Genomic DNA, 18,663 nt, shown 5'->3' on the forward strand with positions numbered 1-18,663 from the left:
CAGATGTAGAGGGAAGTAAAATTTGACCTCCGATGACCATGAGAGGTCAAATTCAAGATGGCCGCCAGCCCGTTTGAAATTAGAAAGGACGTGCAATTCCTGAAGCTTGCGTGTCACCCGGACGCCTTTTTTTTTTTTACCTACTACCCAATTTGCTTGTTTTTTTATTGTCTCGATTATCGCTTTCCGTCAGTGTTTTATTTTGTTAATATTTGCCAAGTCAAATTTCTGTCACCGTTTATTGCGCTTCTATTGGTCTTAAATTTTGATTCGCTGAAAGTTTTATCAATGACAAATACTGACTCAGTTTGCACTCAAAGTTTACCGTGAGGGACTATCAAAATAAAGACTTGATGGTAAACACTAAGGCACTAATGGAGTTGTTACAGCTTTACTACTTCCGGGTCCCAGACCGTAGTCGAGGAGCGCAGGGGAGACGTTCCTCCAGGGCCAATGTACTTTGGGGGTAACGCCCTTCACTTTACCTGGCAGTGGGTGAATGACGAGGCCGGCGGTTTGTTGCAACTTTGTGACTTTATTGGTGTCTTGCACACAGCCGTTCACCAAGCTACTAGCATCTGCACGCACTCACTCACTCCCTCAATCCCTTACATCTCTTGCTCACCTACTCACCGACGTCACTCACCTCACATGCTGTCATATCTTAAAGGGCCACACACACACACACACACACACACACACACACACACACACAAACACACACACACACACACATATGCTACTCTCATAACAGAGTAAAGAGCTACATGGCAGCAAGAACGTGCCGTTACTTCCCTTGACTTTTTACTTGTTAATGGACGGGGGATGTAACAGTAAACGGTATTATGATAATCCATTTGCGATAAAATTCCAGACAGTTAGCAACCGAAAAACCATCATTTATTAATGCATTTTACACGAAATCAGGCGCATGCGCACTAGCGTCGTTTGGCTCGATAATCATGGCGGACTAATGACAGACTTTGCTACGGAGATTTCCCTTCGGAGTAAACGGAGCCAAGCGCTTGGTTTTGCGTAATTTTCCCTCGCTTCCCGCCGTGCGTTTAACAATGCACTGCTGTGTTTAGATGGAGACAGGTGTGGACAATATTAGATAGATAGATAGATAGATAGCTAGATAGATAGATAGATAGATAGATAGATAGATAGATAGATAGATAGATAGATAGATAGATAGATAGATAGATAGATAGATAGATAGATAGATAGATAGATAGATAGATAGATAGATAGATAGATAGATAGATTTACTTTATTGATTCCTTCAGGAGAGTTCCCTCAGGAAAGTTTAAATTCCATCAGCAGACAGCAGAGACAGACGCACTTGTCCCCACACTAAAAGTACACAGCGAAGGAGAAAACTATTTGATGTTGCTTTTATTTTCTCAATATAGCGTTCATCAGCTGCTGTGACAGAGTTAATGACGTGAGGAAACATGCAGCAGGCAATGTGTCGTGAACGTTGTCACAACTTCTTTATAAAGTCTTTAGTGTAACGATTTGGTCACGTGGTGATGCGGAAGTCATTCTCCCAGGATGCAGACAGACTCCGGACACAGCATGCAGGTAGGAAATGATTTATTCTCATAAATCATGCATGGAAAAACAGAAACACAAAAGCATGCCAATAGCACGGATGCAAAGCTTAAGGAGGCTAGCGTGGGAGCTAGCATACAAAGAGGAATTTAACTATGGAACAACACTTAGCGGACGAGTTTGCATGGAAGCAGGTAGAAAATGTCGTTAGCTGTTGCGTGAAGCAAACTAGAAAGCTAGACAGTGTGTGGAAAGCCATGTCAATAAATAGCACTCTGGTTAGTGCCTGGCAGCAGGTGAGCCTCCCAGACACTAATCTGAAGCGGCTGCAACCAATCAGCACCCATGGTAACCAAAGAGACACAAAACAGGGGTGCTGAAACAGAACTAAGGTAGTCAAAGCTAACAGACAAAACATGATCTGGGCTACGGATCATAACACTTAGTTTGTTTACTGGGATGTTCACTGGTTCTTTATTTAACTGCAAAATGCTTCAGTGTTCAAATAACATCAATAGTAGCTCAAATGTTTTGTCATCTCATCGAATTTGAACACAGGCTGTGAAGATTGTTTTTTCGATGTGAGAGTTGTCACTCTTTATTTTTGTTGGCCAAACTGTTGTACTGGTAGGAGGTGTTGGAGAAGAACAAAGCTTGTTTATCTGACTTTATCTTCATTAGCCAAAACTGCTTTGTGTTTTATTTTGTTATCAGAAAGTAAACACCAGGGTTTTTTTCGTAAATTACTTGGGTTTTTGTTAATGTCACAAAGGTATTACTTGAAATATTATTCATGTGACGTAGCACGCTGTTAATGTATAATTGTGTATAGTTAATTCCGATAAAACATGTTTCTGCTCAAACTCTTAATGGATCTGTCCCATTACAGCATCTACATGTACATATAAATGTACAAAACTTAAATATATTTAAAAAAAACCTCTCTCTATCAAAATATAAAAATAGAGATAAAAGGCACCATGTAATGACAAAAAGCTGACAAGTTGATATTATTAAAGAATAAAAAACTAATATTTGTCTATAGATATACGGGTAACTAATGACGGTGGCAAGTGGCAACCTTGAACAAAATACATTTAGATTAGAACAACCTAAAATATAATGGTTATTTTAGTTTTAGTCATATTTTAGTAATGTACTGTATATTAATTTTTTTTTTAGTCCAGTTAGTCGACAAAATTCCGCAACATTTTAGTTGACTAAAATTAAAGTAATGCATCTTTGAAGTTGGCTTGAAAAGCACTTTTATCAATAATTATTGCTAACCATCTTAAAAACTAAATTCACAAGACCTGCACTCAATGGATACATCAATAAGCACCTTTCACACTAAACATTTTTGTGTGTTATTGTTTTAGCTGAAATTTAGCCTTTTTTTTTCTTCAAATGTACATACATGTGCAAAATGGTCACATGAAAAAAACAAACTGGTTTTATTCTACAAACCCCGTTTTTCATATGAGTTGGGAAATTGTGTCTGATGTAAATATAAACGGAATACAATGATTTGCAAATCATTTTCAACCCATATTCAGTTGAATATGTTACAAAGACAACATATTTGATGTTCAATCTTATAAACATTTTTTTTTTGCAAATAATCATTAACTTTAGAAATTGATGCCAGCAACACGTGATAAAGAAGTTGGGAAAGGTGGCAATAAATACTGATAAAGTTGAGGAATGCTCATCAAACACTTATTTGGAACATCCCACAGGTGTGCAGGCTAATTAGGAACAGGTGGGTGCCATGATTGGGTATAAAAACAGCTTCCCAAAAAATGCTAAGTCTTTCACAAGAAAGGATGGGGAGAGGTACACCCCTTTGTCCACAACTGCGTGAGCAAATAATCAAACAGTTTAAGAACAACGTTTCTCATATTGCAATTGCAAGAAATTTAGGGATTTCAACATCTACGGTCCATAAAATCAACAAAAGCTTCAGACAATCTGGAGAAATAATTCCACGTAAGCGGCATGGCCGGAAACCAACATTGAATGACCGTGACCTTCGATCCCTCGGACGACATTGTATAAAAAAACATCATCAATCTCTAAAGGATATCCCCACATGGACTCAGGAACACTTCAGAAAACCACTGTCACTAAATACATTTTGTCGCTACATCTCTAAGTGCAAGTTAAAGCTCTACTATGCAAAGCAAAAGCCATTTATCAACAACATCCAGAAACGCAGCCGACTTCTCTGGGCCCGAGATCACCGAAGATGGACTGATGCAAAGTGGAAAAGTGATCTGTGGTCTGATGAGTCCACATTTCAAATTGTTTTTGGAAATATTTGACATCGTGTCATCCGGACCAAAGGGGATGCGAACCATTCAGACTGTTATCGACGCAAAGTTCAAAAGCCAGCATCTGTGATGGTATGGGGGTGCATTAGTGCCCAAAGCATGGGTAACTTACACATCTATGAAGGCACCATTAATGGTGAAGGGTACATAGAGGTTTTGGAACAATATAGGCTGCCATCTAAGCGCATTCTTTTTCATGGACGCCTCTGCTTATTTCAGCAAAACAATGCCAAGCCACATTCAGCACGTGTTACAACAGCGTAGCTTTGTAAAAAAAAAGACTGCAGGTACTTTCCTGGCTCGCTTGCAGTCCAGACCTGTCTCCCATCGAAAATGTGAGGCGCATTATGAAGCGTAAAATACGACAGCAGAGACCCCGGACTGTTGAACGACTGAAGCTTTACATAAAACAAGAATGGGAAAGAATTCCACTTTGAAAGCTTCAACAACTAGTTTCTTCAGTTCTCAAATGTTTATTGAGTGTTGTTAAAAGAAAAGGTCATGTAACACAGTGGTGAACATGCCCTTTTCCAACTACTTTGGCACGTGTTGCAGCCATGAAATTCTAAGTTAATTATTATTTGCAAAAAAAAAAATAGTGTTTATGAGTTTGAACATCAAATATCTTGTCTTTGTAGTGCATTCAATTGAATATGCGTTGAAAAGGATTTGCAAATAATTGTATTCCATTTAGATTTATATCCAACACAGTTTCCCAACTCATATGGAAACGGTGTTATATATATATATATATATATATATATATATATATATATATATATATATATATATATATATATATATATAATATATATATATATATATATAGGCGGGCAAGCTCATCTATGCGTACAACAAAAGTATTGGTAGACTAAGCAGTCTTGCTCCTTCTTTACTGTCTTTAATAGTAACTGTAATTCAGTACAGTAGGAGTCATTTGGAAATAATAGTTAAGGCCTTACTGTTGCATAGATGTCCTGATGATTAGCCTACAGAAGACACTTCATGTGCGTTGCATTTTTACCAGATAAAATTAACCCACAGGGTATACAACGTGTCTTGTTGTCTACCTTGCAAGGTAAAATGTGCACACAATGTCTTCTCTATCTTCCAGTGGTAGAAGACATATTGTAATGACGTGTGAAACAATAAAGAATATGCATGTAACGATATAAGAATTTCATATCACAGTTAATATGAGCAAAATGATTACGGTTATCATTATTATTGTGGAATGTGCTCAAAAAGCTTTTTAAACATACCGGTATCTAAAATAAGTAAACTGCGAATAAAAAACACTTATCTTGCATTTCTTGCGTTTTTTTATGTGTCACTGAAATATTTTAATCTTAGTGTTGTATCTATTTTAATAGCTAATATTTGATCGTTGTACTGTAACAGTGTGTTTGGAGACTAGCACTTTAAGATTGACAAACAGAAAGTGCATAACAAATAAAAATTTGTTCTAATTATGTATCACTTCTGAATGGCGTCGTGTCTGTCCTATTCTGTTCAGCGGTACTTAAACCATGAATTGATTAGCGCGGATCCCGACTTAAACAAGTTGGAAAAACTTATTCGGGTGTTACCATTTCGTGGTCAATTGTACGGAATATGTACTGTACTGTGCAATATACTAATAAAAGTCTCAATCAAAACTCAATTAATCAAAACGCACCATTAAAACAGCTTGTCTCTTTTACTCTGAGGAAAGATCGATTCTCATAATTAAGAGAGCAGTTTGTAGGTCCAAAGTGCGCGACTGAATATATTAGTTGTTCTGACAGTAATGTGTTTATAGAAGTTTAGATTGGGGTATATCGTTTTTAACGGGGAAAGACGTATGTCTCGTTTTCATGTTAGCATTTAAGCTAGCAAGCTGGCACCAACCAGTAAGTCCGCCGTGGCCCGTGAGTTTATTAAAGTACAGTCATCGTTTTTTTCATCATTTTAATTTAAAAAGGGCTGCAACAACTAATTGATTAAATGGATTAAAATCGGTTATAAAAATAGTTGCCGATTAATTTAGTCATCGATTTGTTGGCTGTATGCAATGCGCATGCGCTGAGACTTTCTTTCATTCTTTCTTTCTTTCCTAAACCTTTATTTATAAACTGCAACATTTACAAACAGCTGAGGAACAAGAATCAAAATAAGTACAAAAACAGTACAAAACAGCGCCAGAGCGGCGCTGAGGCTACGTCTCATGAGGTGGCAGTAAGCCAGCCAATGATGTGTCATGTGCAGCTCACGAGACCACACAGTCTCATTTGCTTGGAAACATTGGGAAAATGGCGGAAAACAGTACCGATAGTTCAGCGCAGAAACATCTGGAGGTTAATGCTGCAATGGAGAAAACTGTACAACCTAAGTCGTCAAAAGTGTGGGAATACTTCACTTTAAACACTGCAAAGAAGAGTTTCCCGCATGGCACGGAAGTACTACATCGCTTTGGAAGCACCTGAACAGAAGAGCATGTAGGAGCCATGGATGAAGACAAGAACGCACGGTACGTAACTTTTTCAGTCCATAGTCCGAGTACATTGATCCGTTGTGTGCGTCCTTGTGTGTTTTTAATATTATGTTAATGAGGATATTTTTTTCAGGAAGCCCAGCAGCAACTGTTGTGTATTAACTTTTAGAGTGTTACGAACTTTTTGGATAGTTCGACGTCTTTGTTTACTGTGTTGTTTTGAGTCGCAACAGGCATTCATAAGTTCAGCTTTTTTGTGAGTAACGTTAACGTTATCCCTTTGTTGCAACGCAGTGCTGATAGTGTGTCTCCAGCACATTTGACTCCGTTTTACATGTAAATGTTGCTACTATGTACGTTCATTATATGGTTTCTCTCATTTCAGAAAGAAACAAGCCAGCATTAGCGACTTCGTACAAAAGAAGGTCTGCACACCACAGCAAGCGGCTGCATTGACTGATAGTGCCCTAAATATGTTAGTAACTGACATGAGGCCACTGTCAATGGTGGAGGATGACTGTTTCAGAAAAATTATTTACGTCCTCAACCCTGGTTACACTATTCCCTAGAGTACCAATTTTACGAAACTGATGGAGAGGAAGTATGAGCAGACATTTCAAGCTGTGAAAACTGACATTAAAGCCACCCAGCGCAAAATTGCTCTGACCACTGATGTGTGGACAAGTGTAGCCCCGGAAGCCTAGCTTGGCAATACATGCCACTACATTGGAGACGTATGGAACATGAGGTCAATCTGCTTTACGACCATGCCACTAGAGGAAAGACATTCAGCATCCAACATTGCAGAATGGTTGGAATAGGTAGTAGCCAGGTTTGAAATTCCCCTAAGCAAAATTATTGCTATTGTGCATGACAATGGTGCACTTTATATATATAAAAAAAAAAAATTCTAACACTTGCCTTGTTTTATTTGGCAAGTCGAAAGGACATGGTGCCAGTATGCGTTTTTTTAAATAAAGCATTGGAAAGGATAGAAATGTAGTTTGTCTCTTCTAACCGATTATTAATCGATTAATCGAAGTACAAATCGACAGATTAATCGATTATCAAATTAATCATTAGTTGCAGCCCTAAAAAGGGTAATACTAACAGTCAGGAGTGTTGCTGCCGTCATCACTATTACCGTTTATCATAACATCCCTACAATTAAGTCTTGTTTCCCGGTGAAAAATCAAACACCATGTCTTTTTAGCTGTAGTTCTGATTGGATTCCTGTTGTGACTTAACCCCGCCCCTCTCCTGCATGCTACTGTGATTGGATAGATTCCTAACTAGTGCCAGCTACTAGTTCAGGGTTCGGCAACCCCCAGCTGCAGAGCCACATGCGGCTCTTTGATTACTCTGATGTGGCTCAGGTGCATACTTGCCTACCCACCCGACTTTCCCGAAAGGTTTCCGGGTTTCAGTGCCTCTCCCAGTAAGATTCTCCGATTTTCACCCGGACAATAATATGGAGGGTGAGCCGTGACAGCAGTGCCTTTAACGTTCTCTAAAACATGTCATCGCACCCGCTTTTACACCAAGCTATCTGCGTGCCGGCCTATCACGTGTAATATGCGGCCTCTGTTAATACACGGAAGTAACTGCAAGGCATACTTGTTCAAAAGCCGTACAGGTTACACTGAGGGTTGTGATATAAACAACTTTAACACTCTTACTAATATGCGCCACACTAGGAACCCACACCATACAAGAACACCATACAGCTGCATACTTGCCTACCCACCTGACTTTCCCGAAAGGTTTCAGGGTTTCAGTGCCTCTCCCAGTAAGATTCTCCGATTTTCATCCGGACAATAATATAGAGGGTGAGCCGTGACAGAAGTGCCTTTAACGTTCTCTAAAACATGTCGTCGCACCCCCTTTCACACAAAGCTATCTGCGTGCCGGCCTATCACATGTAATATGCGGCCTCTGTTAATACACGGAAGTGACTGCAAGTCATACTTGTTCAACAGCCATACAGGTTACACTGAGGGTTGTGATATAAACAACTTTAACACTCTTACTAATATGCGCCACACTGTGAACCCACACCATACAAGAATGACAAACACATTTTGGGAGAACATCCGCACTGTAACACACATAAACACAACTGAACAAATACCCAGAATCCCATGCATCTATAACTCTTCCAGGCTACATTATACACCCCCACAACCACAAAACCCTCCCCACCCCCCCAACCCCGCCCACCTCAACCAACGCACGAAGGGCAGAGGGGGTTTGGTGGTAGCAGGGGTGTATAATGTAGCTCGGAAGAGTTAGGGATGCATGGGATTCTGGGTATTTGTTCTGTTGTGTTTACATTGGGTTACGGTGCGGATGTTCTCTCGAAATGTCTTTGTCATTCTTGTTTAGTGTGGGTTCACAGTGTGGCGCATATTAGTAAGGGTGTTAAAGTTGTTTAAACGGGCACCTTCAGTGTGACCTGTATAACTGTTGAACAAGTATGCCTTGCAGTCACTTACGTGCATCTGCTGAAGCCACATACAACATGGGACTGGGCTGGCAAGCTGTTTTTTGTAGAGGGCGCTAAAAGCAGTGCCTTCATATCACAACCTTATTATTGTTGTTGGGGTGTAAATCAGCAGACACTTGAGATATTAGTTGCTCTGAAATTCGGGTGACGCAGTCAAGCGTCACTCATATATAACTCGCGGCCCGCACTCACATTACATTTTCATATTAAGGTGCGGGCCACGTGTATATACGGCTATACATAGCTCAAAGTGAAAAAAAAACCTCTGTATGCAGTGTTATTTCATTTGAAATTTCAAAAGAGTTTTGTGGCTCCCATTGTTTTCTTTTTTTTGTGAAACAGGTCAAAATGGCTCTTTGAGTGGTAAAGGTTGCCGATCCCTGCACTAGTTAGATGGAAATAAAAATGATTGGATTAGATAGGCTCCAGCACCCCGCGACTCCGAACAGGACACGCAGTAGAAAATGGATGGATTAGATTAGATTGTCAATTATTTTAGTTTTTTATTTTATTCAGGGGAAAATAGGTTGATGACAATTACTAATACGAAAATTTTTCGTCAACAAAATTAACACTAGGCATTCGCCGTTTTTCATGGAAAAGATGATATGCATAAAGACTGAACTGAATGAGGAAATATGGGCTTTCTAACGCCAACTTCATGCTTCAAGTAACGAACATTTCTACAGGATGTGGATACTTTGAAAATATAGAGGTGGTCGTTAGGGCTTTGCCAACATTCTATTTTAACAATGTAAAAAAAATCGAGGCAAGGAAAAAAAAAATCACTTTTTCGCCAATGCATTTAATACTTAACATTCATGTTATTTGTGGGGATGTTTATAAATTTTTGTAGGCCACCTTTCGCTGTCATAATGTGTTCCTGTGACCCCTGAGCCAGCTTGGCCAGTCGGGTGGACAGCAACAGCCGGTGGTTGCAGTACATTAACGGCACCGGAGGAATGACTCGCTTTTGTGTCACGTTGGGATGCTACAACAAGAAGTTATTTTGTGTCATAATAGATTAAGTATTCAAAAAAGAGTCAAAGTCTTTGGTATCATTTTTGATAGGATAGGGTGATAGCTGATATGATGAAGATTGAATTTAAAAGACTGCGAACAAATATTACATAATTTTCACATGACACTAATCCGGCTGCATGCAGGCTACCATATGAACACATTTTGTTGTAAATTAATTGTACAAATCACAAATTATATTTATATTGGCGTCAATCAGGAGGGGTGTAGAAAATAATCTGTACAAACTGATAACCGATTTTAACGTTTGGCAAGCCTTGGATCGATGTATATGTAATATGGATCGGTTGATTGTAGCTTTGATACAAAATATGGTTGCTCTGATCTTGCGAGACTTCTGTGATGACGTAATACGAGTACTGTTCTTGTTTGCGACTGACAAATGACAAAGTAACACCATGGCTGACACCACCCAAAAGAGTTTAGACACAATAAAATCACAAATTTTAAATCTAAAGTTAGTAAACTTTTGGATTTTTCTTTTAAAGAATGGTCAGTTGGGACGTTTGTGCCGTTTGGAAAGCAGCGATAAAGTAGCAGCAACATGACTAATCTGAGCACTTACTTGTTGTGATGACATCGAGACACTCAAGCCGGTGATGAGGGAGCTAAGACTTCCAGCTGCAACTTAGTCACAACTCTGTGAGGTAAATACAGCATCTACTAAACTGTTCACTGTGCTTAAGACCGAGTTCAGAGCTGCCAAGCCTCACGCTTTGAGTATCAGAGTCGGAACTTGGAAATTTAACCATTTCTCACGCCACACTTGACATTTCTCGCGCTCATATTTCCCCTTCCATTCACTACACTATATTTATTTTTTTATAATAATAAATGTAATTCTGCTTGACTTAACATAAAGAACCAATCACAGACCAATCCATAAATTATTGGGCCGAAATCTAGCCAACCAGGGAAGGCACCACTCGATGTAAACCAATAAATAGTAAACTAATGGTTATTTTATTACTCATCCTAAATAGGCGTTGAACCCTTGTCCCCAGGTTTAGAAAGCAAACACCATTATCCATGGAGCTATCAGCAACACACAACATTTCTCTTCCATTATTGAAGTGTTTTCTGTAAAACAGTATGGTTGTGAGTACAACCTAAACTGTACCATGTATATGTTCACATGTACTACCCCTCGACAAAGTTTTGGTGAAATCTGCAGTGTTTTTGCATAATCCTTCTAACAACCAGACCAACAATCAATACCTCTTGTATCCACTCTTTGATATGGGGCAGAACTACAGAAATTAATGTAAACTAGCCTTGCAGTTGAGTGGCATGTGCATGACTGGGCTATTAGTAATCAAGCTGATCTTGCTCTCATTAGCTGCAGTTCTGCCTTGCATCTTGCGCTGATGTTCGTGTTGCGTTTGCTGGTCGATACTAACGTCTGTCCAACAGTGTTGATCAGATCCTCTGACCCTAAATATTTAGCATAGCACATCATGGTGTTAGCAGCCAAATCAACTTTAATAAAAAGAAAAGAAGCATACGATGCGTCTAAAAGTGAGCAGTAACGATCAGTGTCTGTTGTCTGTGTGTTTTACATGCTGCTTGAGTCCCTTTTAGAGGAGGGGAAAGCTGTGTGCTCTGTGTCCTCCCATTATATCACTAATGAGGAGCCCTGCGAAGGGACGGGGGAGAAAGACGCCGTGGCAGACAAAAAAAGACGGATGAAGGAAGAGAAAGAGGAAGGAGAGACCGAGATCAGCTTGGGGACGTTTTCCTCTTCGCCCTCCCACCCCCTTTCCCCCACACCTCGGAGTCTAATTGGACTAAAACTGTGATCTAATTAAATGTCCAATTAAAGTGCAGAGAGCAACCTGCCCACCGGCATATAACAGTAGAGGGACAAAATCAGCTGGAAAAACAAACAAAAAAATCAATGCGAAACGGGAAAAGATGTTAAAAGCAGAAATGGGGGCAGAGAGAAGAGCGATGAAGATGTCTTAAAAAGTGTTATGTGTTGGCAAAGGGCACGTTTTTGTGATCTCATCTGGATAATCAGTTACAGTGGAACCTGTTTAGGTCCAAGCTTATTGAACTTGCTGATTGATCTCAATATAAGCGGTTGTCGACATTAAATTTTTACAAAAGGAACACGGAGACTTGAGTTATTCAACAAAGACGGTATTCCACTGTATTACTACATCCCCAATGAACACATGGGCAAAGCAGCAGTGATTGTAAACTCAACACAAACTTTTTCAACCAACGCACGGCAACGACTGAACAGAAAAAATTTTTTTGTACAAGTGGTACCTCGGTTTTCACCAATAATTTTATCAAACGTTTCCCCCGATTTTCATATGCCGTCTTGGAAATAGTAAGGCTAAACATTGCGCATAACACTACGCTTTTTGCCCGTATATCACTCTGCAAAATTGAGTGTGTGTGTTGTATTTGTTCATAGAACACAAACAGAACAATTTTTTGTTGTTTTATTGGTTACACCGGATGTGAAACGTAGCGCTATTATTATGAAACCGCCAACCACATGTGTGTGATTGGTATGAGAAAAGACTTGACATGTTTTGACGAAAATCTTAGATAAAAGTGACTTTGGACTTCCTTTCTATCGTCTTTGTTTCTGCTGAGCTTGTATTTCATCTTACTAAATCAGTTTGAGTCACAATCTATGTTTTATGTTAGAAATGCACTTAACTATAATCCAAACACAAACGTGAAGCTTCTCCTCACTGCAAACAGCAATGCGCATTCACCATTCGCTCCAATGATGTCGTCTCACGGCGATTGAAGGTAAAATTGTCATGTCTTGTCCGTAGAACGACTTGCCATGGGTTTGAATATGAGATTTCCATAAGATCTTCCTTTCTACTGTATGTGCAGGTCTGCTAACTATTTTTGAGCCTGTGGTTAAATAATAACTACAGAACGGACTGGGGGTCAAAAACGTTAATCGTGCGTAAAAAAATGATTGGGTTAAAGGAACTTATAGTTAACGCGTTATTATTGCGTTAATGTTGACAGCCCTAATTTTTAGACACATTTACTTGAGTAAAATTTGACCAAAGTAAGTGTAACATATTTTCGTACTCTTTACATATCATATTTTTACTCATATGTATTAACAGGTTCAACTGTTTTTCTCGAGATACCAAATTTAATCAGCAATTTTATAAAACAAAAACAATAACAAGTGCATTGTGCAATCATTATATGGGCTAATGCAATAAATATCAGAAGGTACCAGTGAAGAAAATCTTGCACTTTCTCCATCTGTGAGTTGGTGCCACACTGTGAACCCTCTATGGACAGCTTGAGCCCATAAAATATTAATGCTGGGATTCAATTCAACATTCTACTTAATCTTCTTAACAATTAGACTTGTTATAGTCTCCAATGACCTTGACTCCTGGGAGAAGAACCACAATCTGGTAGCAGAAGGGGCATTCCCAAAACTAACCGCTGATTTGTAACACTGTTGCTCTTTCTGCGTGTGGATTCTTACCATAGTTGCACTAAAAGCGGCGCTTCTGGGGATGTTTCTACCACTTCAGTTCATCTTTGACAGGTGCAAATCCATGTCACCTACCTGCCCTGATCTCTGTCTCCTACTAGGGAGGAGAAAGAGGATCAATCACATACTGAGACAAGCCCACCCGACTACACAATAACCTGCCAGAAGGACAGCGTTACTGTTCTTATTTTTTAGTTTACAGTGTTTAGAAGGCAGCATGTAGTGGCTAGCAATCGGTGTGAAGTTTGCATGATCTGTTGGAAACTTTAAATTGTCCATAAATGTGAATGGTTTGTCCATTTGTGTCCTGTGATTGGCTGGTGAGTCCAGGATGTACTGGGATAGGCTACAGCTCTGCCATAATCCTAATGAGTACAGCCGGTATAGAAAATTGATAAATAGATGCATAGACAAGTACTGTAATGCTATAGTTGTTTATGTTATTTAGGTTTTGTTTACTGTTTGGGGAACAAAATAGCTTTTAGGTTCACCAGCCCCTAAAATTACACATTGAAATGACATAATAGCTTTATAAAAGGTGTTTTTGCATTTTAAATCTAGTCGACTACTAGAGCAGTTTATGTGCTGACCATTAGGCGAGGCTATCTTCACTTTACGTTAAGTAATGTGTCAATGCTGAACAATGCTCACTTTGTGACACACTTTGAATGTATTGTGTCAAACATGTCAAATTCAACATTACAACAAAAATTTACGAGAAAATGGCTGGGTTTTGTTGTAAGCACAATACCAATGGCGCGCAATTTGCATGTTGCAAATTTAATGTCAAATCAAATCAAATCATATCAAATGTTTATCGGATTCATCACTATACACTGTACATCCACGACTAAACTACTGACTAAACTACTACCAAGTGTGGATTCAGGCCGGGTGGCCTATTTCAAGTTCCAGGTAACCCTACATTATTAAGTTGTGGTAGTAGTTTAGTCAGTAGTTCTGTCGTGGATGTACACTGTATAGTTATGAATCCAATAAACATTTGTGTTAGCCATGCGATGAAGGGCATCTTGTCCAGGGTGTACACCGCCTTCCGCCCGATTGTAGCTGAGATAGGAGCCAGCGCCACCCGCGATGGATGGATGATTTGATTTGAGATTAAATTTGCAAATTGCGGTTGCGCATTTTGAAAATTGCACGCCATTGGTATTGTGCTTACAACAAGGACAGCAGGTATAGAAAACTAATGGATAGATGCATAGACAAGTATTGTAATGAACGAGGAGTCTTTTGCTATAGTTGTTTTTGTTATTTAGGTTTTGTTTACTGTTTGGGGAACAAAATAGTTTTTAGATTCACCAGCCCCTAAAATTACACATTGAAAAGACATAATGTCTTTTTAAGAGGTGTTTTTGCATTTTAAATCTAGTCGACTACTCAACAAAAGAGCAAGTTTATGTGCTGACCATTAGGCGAGGCTATCTTAACCGTACGTTAAGTAATGTGTCAATGCTGAACAATGCTTACTTTGTGACACGCTTTGAATGTATTTTGTCAAACATGTCAAATTCAAGATTACAACAAAAAGTGACGAGAAAATGGCTGGGTTTCAACGTTGTCAATTCGTATTTCGAATAACAGAAGGAACCACATATACGTGTCCATTACAGCTAGCTACTCCAAAGAAATGATGCTTGTTTACACTCCGACGTTTGTATTATTGTTTACCTTTGAAGCCAAACTCTTCCAAAGTTGTCTTCAGGGCGCCCCGTTGACTGGCTTCATACCAAAATACTACAACTCCCATTGACCAGTCACATTGGCTGCCATGTTAGTAGTTTTCTCATTCTTAATAACCACTGTTTAGTGTCATTTAGAGAATACATTTCCCATAAACCCATATATCCTCCCGGAAGTGCCGCCCTCGTTTCCGTGGTCACCAGAAGATCGGTTCGCCGCTTGTTTCCTGTTGCAGCAAGGAGAGCGGCGGCGTCGAAGCAGACCGGGACGACTTAACACCATCACCTACACAACATCCACTATACGATGAAACTATCAGCAATATTACCCTTCCTCTGTGACCGTGTCATCTGCATCACACTGCTGGTAAGTACTTCCCTTCTCGCCCTGCCGTTGACACAGTCGATGACAGCTAACGTGTTAGCTAATGTTAGCACCATTGTAGCTAACAGAGAAGCCTTTACTGTCATTGGACGTGGCTTATGGGCTGACTTCCTCAACAAAATAGATCATTCACTACTGATGATTTAGTTATTCTGTAAAATGACTTTAAAGGTAGACGAGTTTTTGTGTGCAACTGTGGCGTTTCGCTCTGAGAGCAGCCGGGTTTTTTTTAGTACCGTTGTCTTGTTAACTATAATTATACTACTATTTATGTAATGTATAAGACTGCACACTGTGTCCAGACTAAGTATTCTTTGTTACTAGTTTATGGATATAAGTGAGGTTACAAGATTGATAGCTATTGCTGATACACATTTTTTGGAGATTTTAATCTCCGGTTCCTTAAGGTGTTAACTGCGTTGTTTTGCATGTTTGACCGAGCTGATATGTTGTAATGCCGTTGTTTTACTGTAATAAGATAAAGGCATGCTTTTGTGGATGATGCGCACCGATTGGAAAATTCCTCTGTTGTGTCTCAATCTCATTGGCTCACAACCCGGAAGTAAGCGATGCCGTTTTGTTGTTACTGTTGTAGGCACAATACCAATGTGAGCATTTTGCAAATTTGTATAATGCCCAATCTTTTTTGCAAATGGCTTCCAGCTATATAGTTGAATAATGTGTGGTGCACATTTTGCAAATCAATGGGCGCAAATACATGTTTTGGTGTCAAAATCCATCCATCCATCCATCTTCTTCCGCTTATCCGAGGTCAGGTCGCGGGGGCAGCCTAAGCAGGGAAGCCCAGACTTCCCTCTCCCCAACCACTTCGTCTAGCTCTTCCCGGGGGATCCCGAGGCGTTCCCAGGCCAGCCGGGAGACGTAGTCAGCCCAACATGTCCTGGGTCTTCCCCGTGGGCTCCTACCGGTTGGACGTGTCCTAAACACCTCCCTGGGAAGGCGTTCGGGTGGCATCCTTACCAGATGCCCGAACCACCTCATCTGGCTCCTCTCGATGTGGAGGAGCAGCTGCTTTACTTTGAGTTCCTCCCGGATGACAGAGCTTCTCACCCTATCTCTAAGGGAGAGCCCCGCCACACGGCGGAGGATACTCATTTCGGCCGCTTGTACCTGTGATCTGGTGTCAAAATAATTTATTAAATACTTACTCAGTTTATTAATTTATTAAATACTTACTCAGTTACAATATAACTGAGTATTGCCCTCAAATCAGTCCAACCCTAACCACTATACAGTGTACATCCACGACTAAACTACTGACTAAACTACTACCACAACTTGGTTTACTATTTATAAAATAAAATAATGTAGGGTTACCGACTAAACCATCCACAAAATCTCGTCTTAAATCTCGTCTTGCGATATGCAAATTGCTTGCTCACAATGGAAATAACGTATAATTCGCAAAGTGTGCAAGATTAGTGAAATGCTTACAACATTACTTTTACCAACTGCAGTGAGGCATTTTCGACATTTGGAAGCTTTGTGATGCAAAATTTGAAAAATGTGGTGCAAATCGTTTTTAATTCTACCCTTTCTCAATGTCTATTATAACTGATACATTGTTCACACCATATGTTTTTACATATTGACTTTGATTGATTGATTGATACTTTTATTAGTAGATTGCACAGTTCAGTACATATTCCGTACAATTGACCACTAAATGGTAACACCCGAATAAGTTTTTCAACTTGTTTAAGTCGGGAACCACGTTAATCAATTCATGACACCTACAAAATTTCAAAGGAACTTTTGTTTATTAGTTTATTTATTACCATGAATTGATTAACCTGGACCCCGACTTAAACAAGTTGGAAAAACTTATTTGGGTGTAACCATTTTGTGGTCAATTGTACAGAATATGTACTGTACTGTGTAGGACTGGGCGAAATGGCCTTTTTTTAACATCTCAATATTTTTAGGCCATAATCGCAATACACGATATAAATCTCGATATTTTGCCTTAGCCTTGAATGAACATTTGTTACATATAATCACAGCAGTATGATGATTCTATGTGTCTACATTAAAACCTTCTTGTTCATACTGCATTAATATATGCTCATTTTAAACTTTCATGCAGAGAGGGAAATCACAACTAAGTCAATTGACCAAAACTGTATTTTATTAAACAATTAAGCAGTGGCACAAACATTCATGTATTTTCAAAATAGAAATTGCAAGATTGTCAGAGACATTTTAAAACAAGCTATTAGTGCACTTTTGTGCACAATGTCACTAAGATGACATATCAAAACAACAGTAATTTAAAGTGCACTTTTTTTTACTAGAACACCACTACAATAGTTAAAAACAAATAAAGTGCGCTTGTGCATGATGTCACACAAGATATTTCAATAAGTGTCACACACTATTTGATATGCAAGTAATTTTTATGTGTCCTACGGTGTTGATGTGGAAATTGTTGCTTTGGCATTTTGTGGGTGTTGCACTGAACGGGGATGTTGACATGCAGTTTCAAGGACTCTTCATTGTCTAGCAGGTGACTTTTCAAATGATACTACAAATTAGCAGTGCTGCTACTTTTGTTAGTAAGGCTTCTGCCGTATAAATGTTCCAACATGTTCCCGCTTGAAGCTAAACCATCGCCAGACGATGGAGCCCGTGCTGTTTTTCTTGGAAATTAATTTTTCCTCCATTTGTTACCAGATTCGCACCTTCTGTCTCTCGTATTACCACTCGCAACACACCGTTAGCGTCACAGCTAATGTTACCCATGCCGCTACCTCTCTGCTCGGGGATGGCATGTGACGTTGCATGCGTGACGTATGTAAGAAGGTGCGCTTGTTTTAAGTCTCTGTGTGAAGGAGAGACAAGAAAGAGGAAGGAACGCATGCAGTTTAATGCCCGCAGCTAAAAGCAACTGCGTAAGAATGTATACTCGAATACCACAATATATCGCACAGAGACAAACCCGCGATATATCGAGTGTATCGATATATCCAGTGTATCGATATATCGCCCATTCCTAGTACTGTGCAATCTACTCATATAAGTCTCAATCAATCAATCAAAATTGAGGATCCCCATTAGCCAACGCACACACGCCAGGCTCGTCTTCCTGGGGGTCCTTTTCAAAAGTTTGAAGATCCAGTTACAAAACATACACAAATCCAATTCTAAATAAAAG

At 39.5% G+C, this 18,663-nt stretch overlaps 2 protein-coding genes across 5 annotated transcripts in view; one reads left to right on the forward strand and one right to left on the reverse strand.

Annotated features, from left to right (window-relative positions):
* The window catches only part of invs (inversin), a 108,703-nt gene extending 93,472 nt beyond the window's left edge, over positions 1-15,231 (reverse strand). Inside the window, exons 1-2 of one of the 3 annotated variants that reach the window (XM_061915685.1) lie at positions 15,093-15,231; positions 13,395-13,500 (exon numbers count right to left, since the gene is read on the reverse strand). In XM_061915685.1, coding sequence (XP_061771669.1) covers positions 13,395-13,397 — 3 coding nt within the window. In that variant the 5' untranslated portion in view covers positions 13,398-13,500; positions 15,093-15,231. The remainder of the gene's footprint in view (positions 1-13,394; positions 13,501-15,092) is intronic. The other 2 variants (XM_061915686.1, XM_061915687.1) reach the window with 2 other exon arrangements.
* Positions 15,232-15,304: 73 nt separating this feature from the next.
* Positions 15,305-18,663, forward strand: part of erp44 (endoplasmic reticulum protein 44) — a 51,313-nt gene continuing 47,954 nt past the window's right edge. Inside the window, exon 1 of one of the 2 annotated variants that reach the window (XM_061915688.1) lies at positions 15,305-15,470. In XM_061915688.1, coding sequence (XP_061771672.1) covers positions 15,411-15,470 — 60 coding nt within the window. In that variant the 5' untranslated portion in view covers positions 15,305-15,410. The remainder of the gene's footprint in view (positions 15,471-18,663) is intronic. The other variant, XM_061915689.1, reaches the window with a different exon arrangement.

This window comes from Nerophis ophidion, linkage group LG11 (genome assembly GCF_033978795.1).
Source record: "Nerophis ophidion isolate RoL-2023_Sa linkage group LG11, RoL_Noph_v1.0, whole genome shotgun sequence".
Classification (NCBI taxonomy): domain Eukaryota; kingdom Metazoa; phylum Chordata; class Actinopteri; order Syngnathiformes; family Syngnathidae; genus Nerophis; species Nerophis ophidion.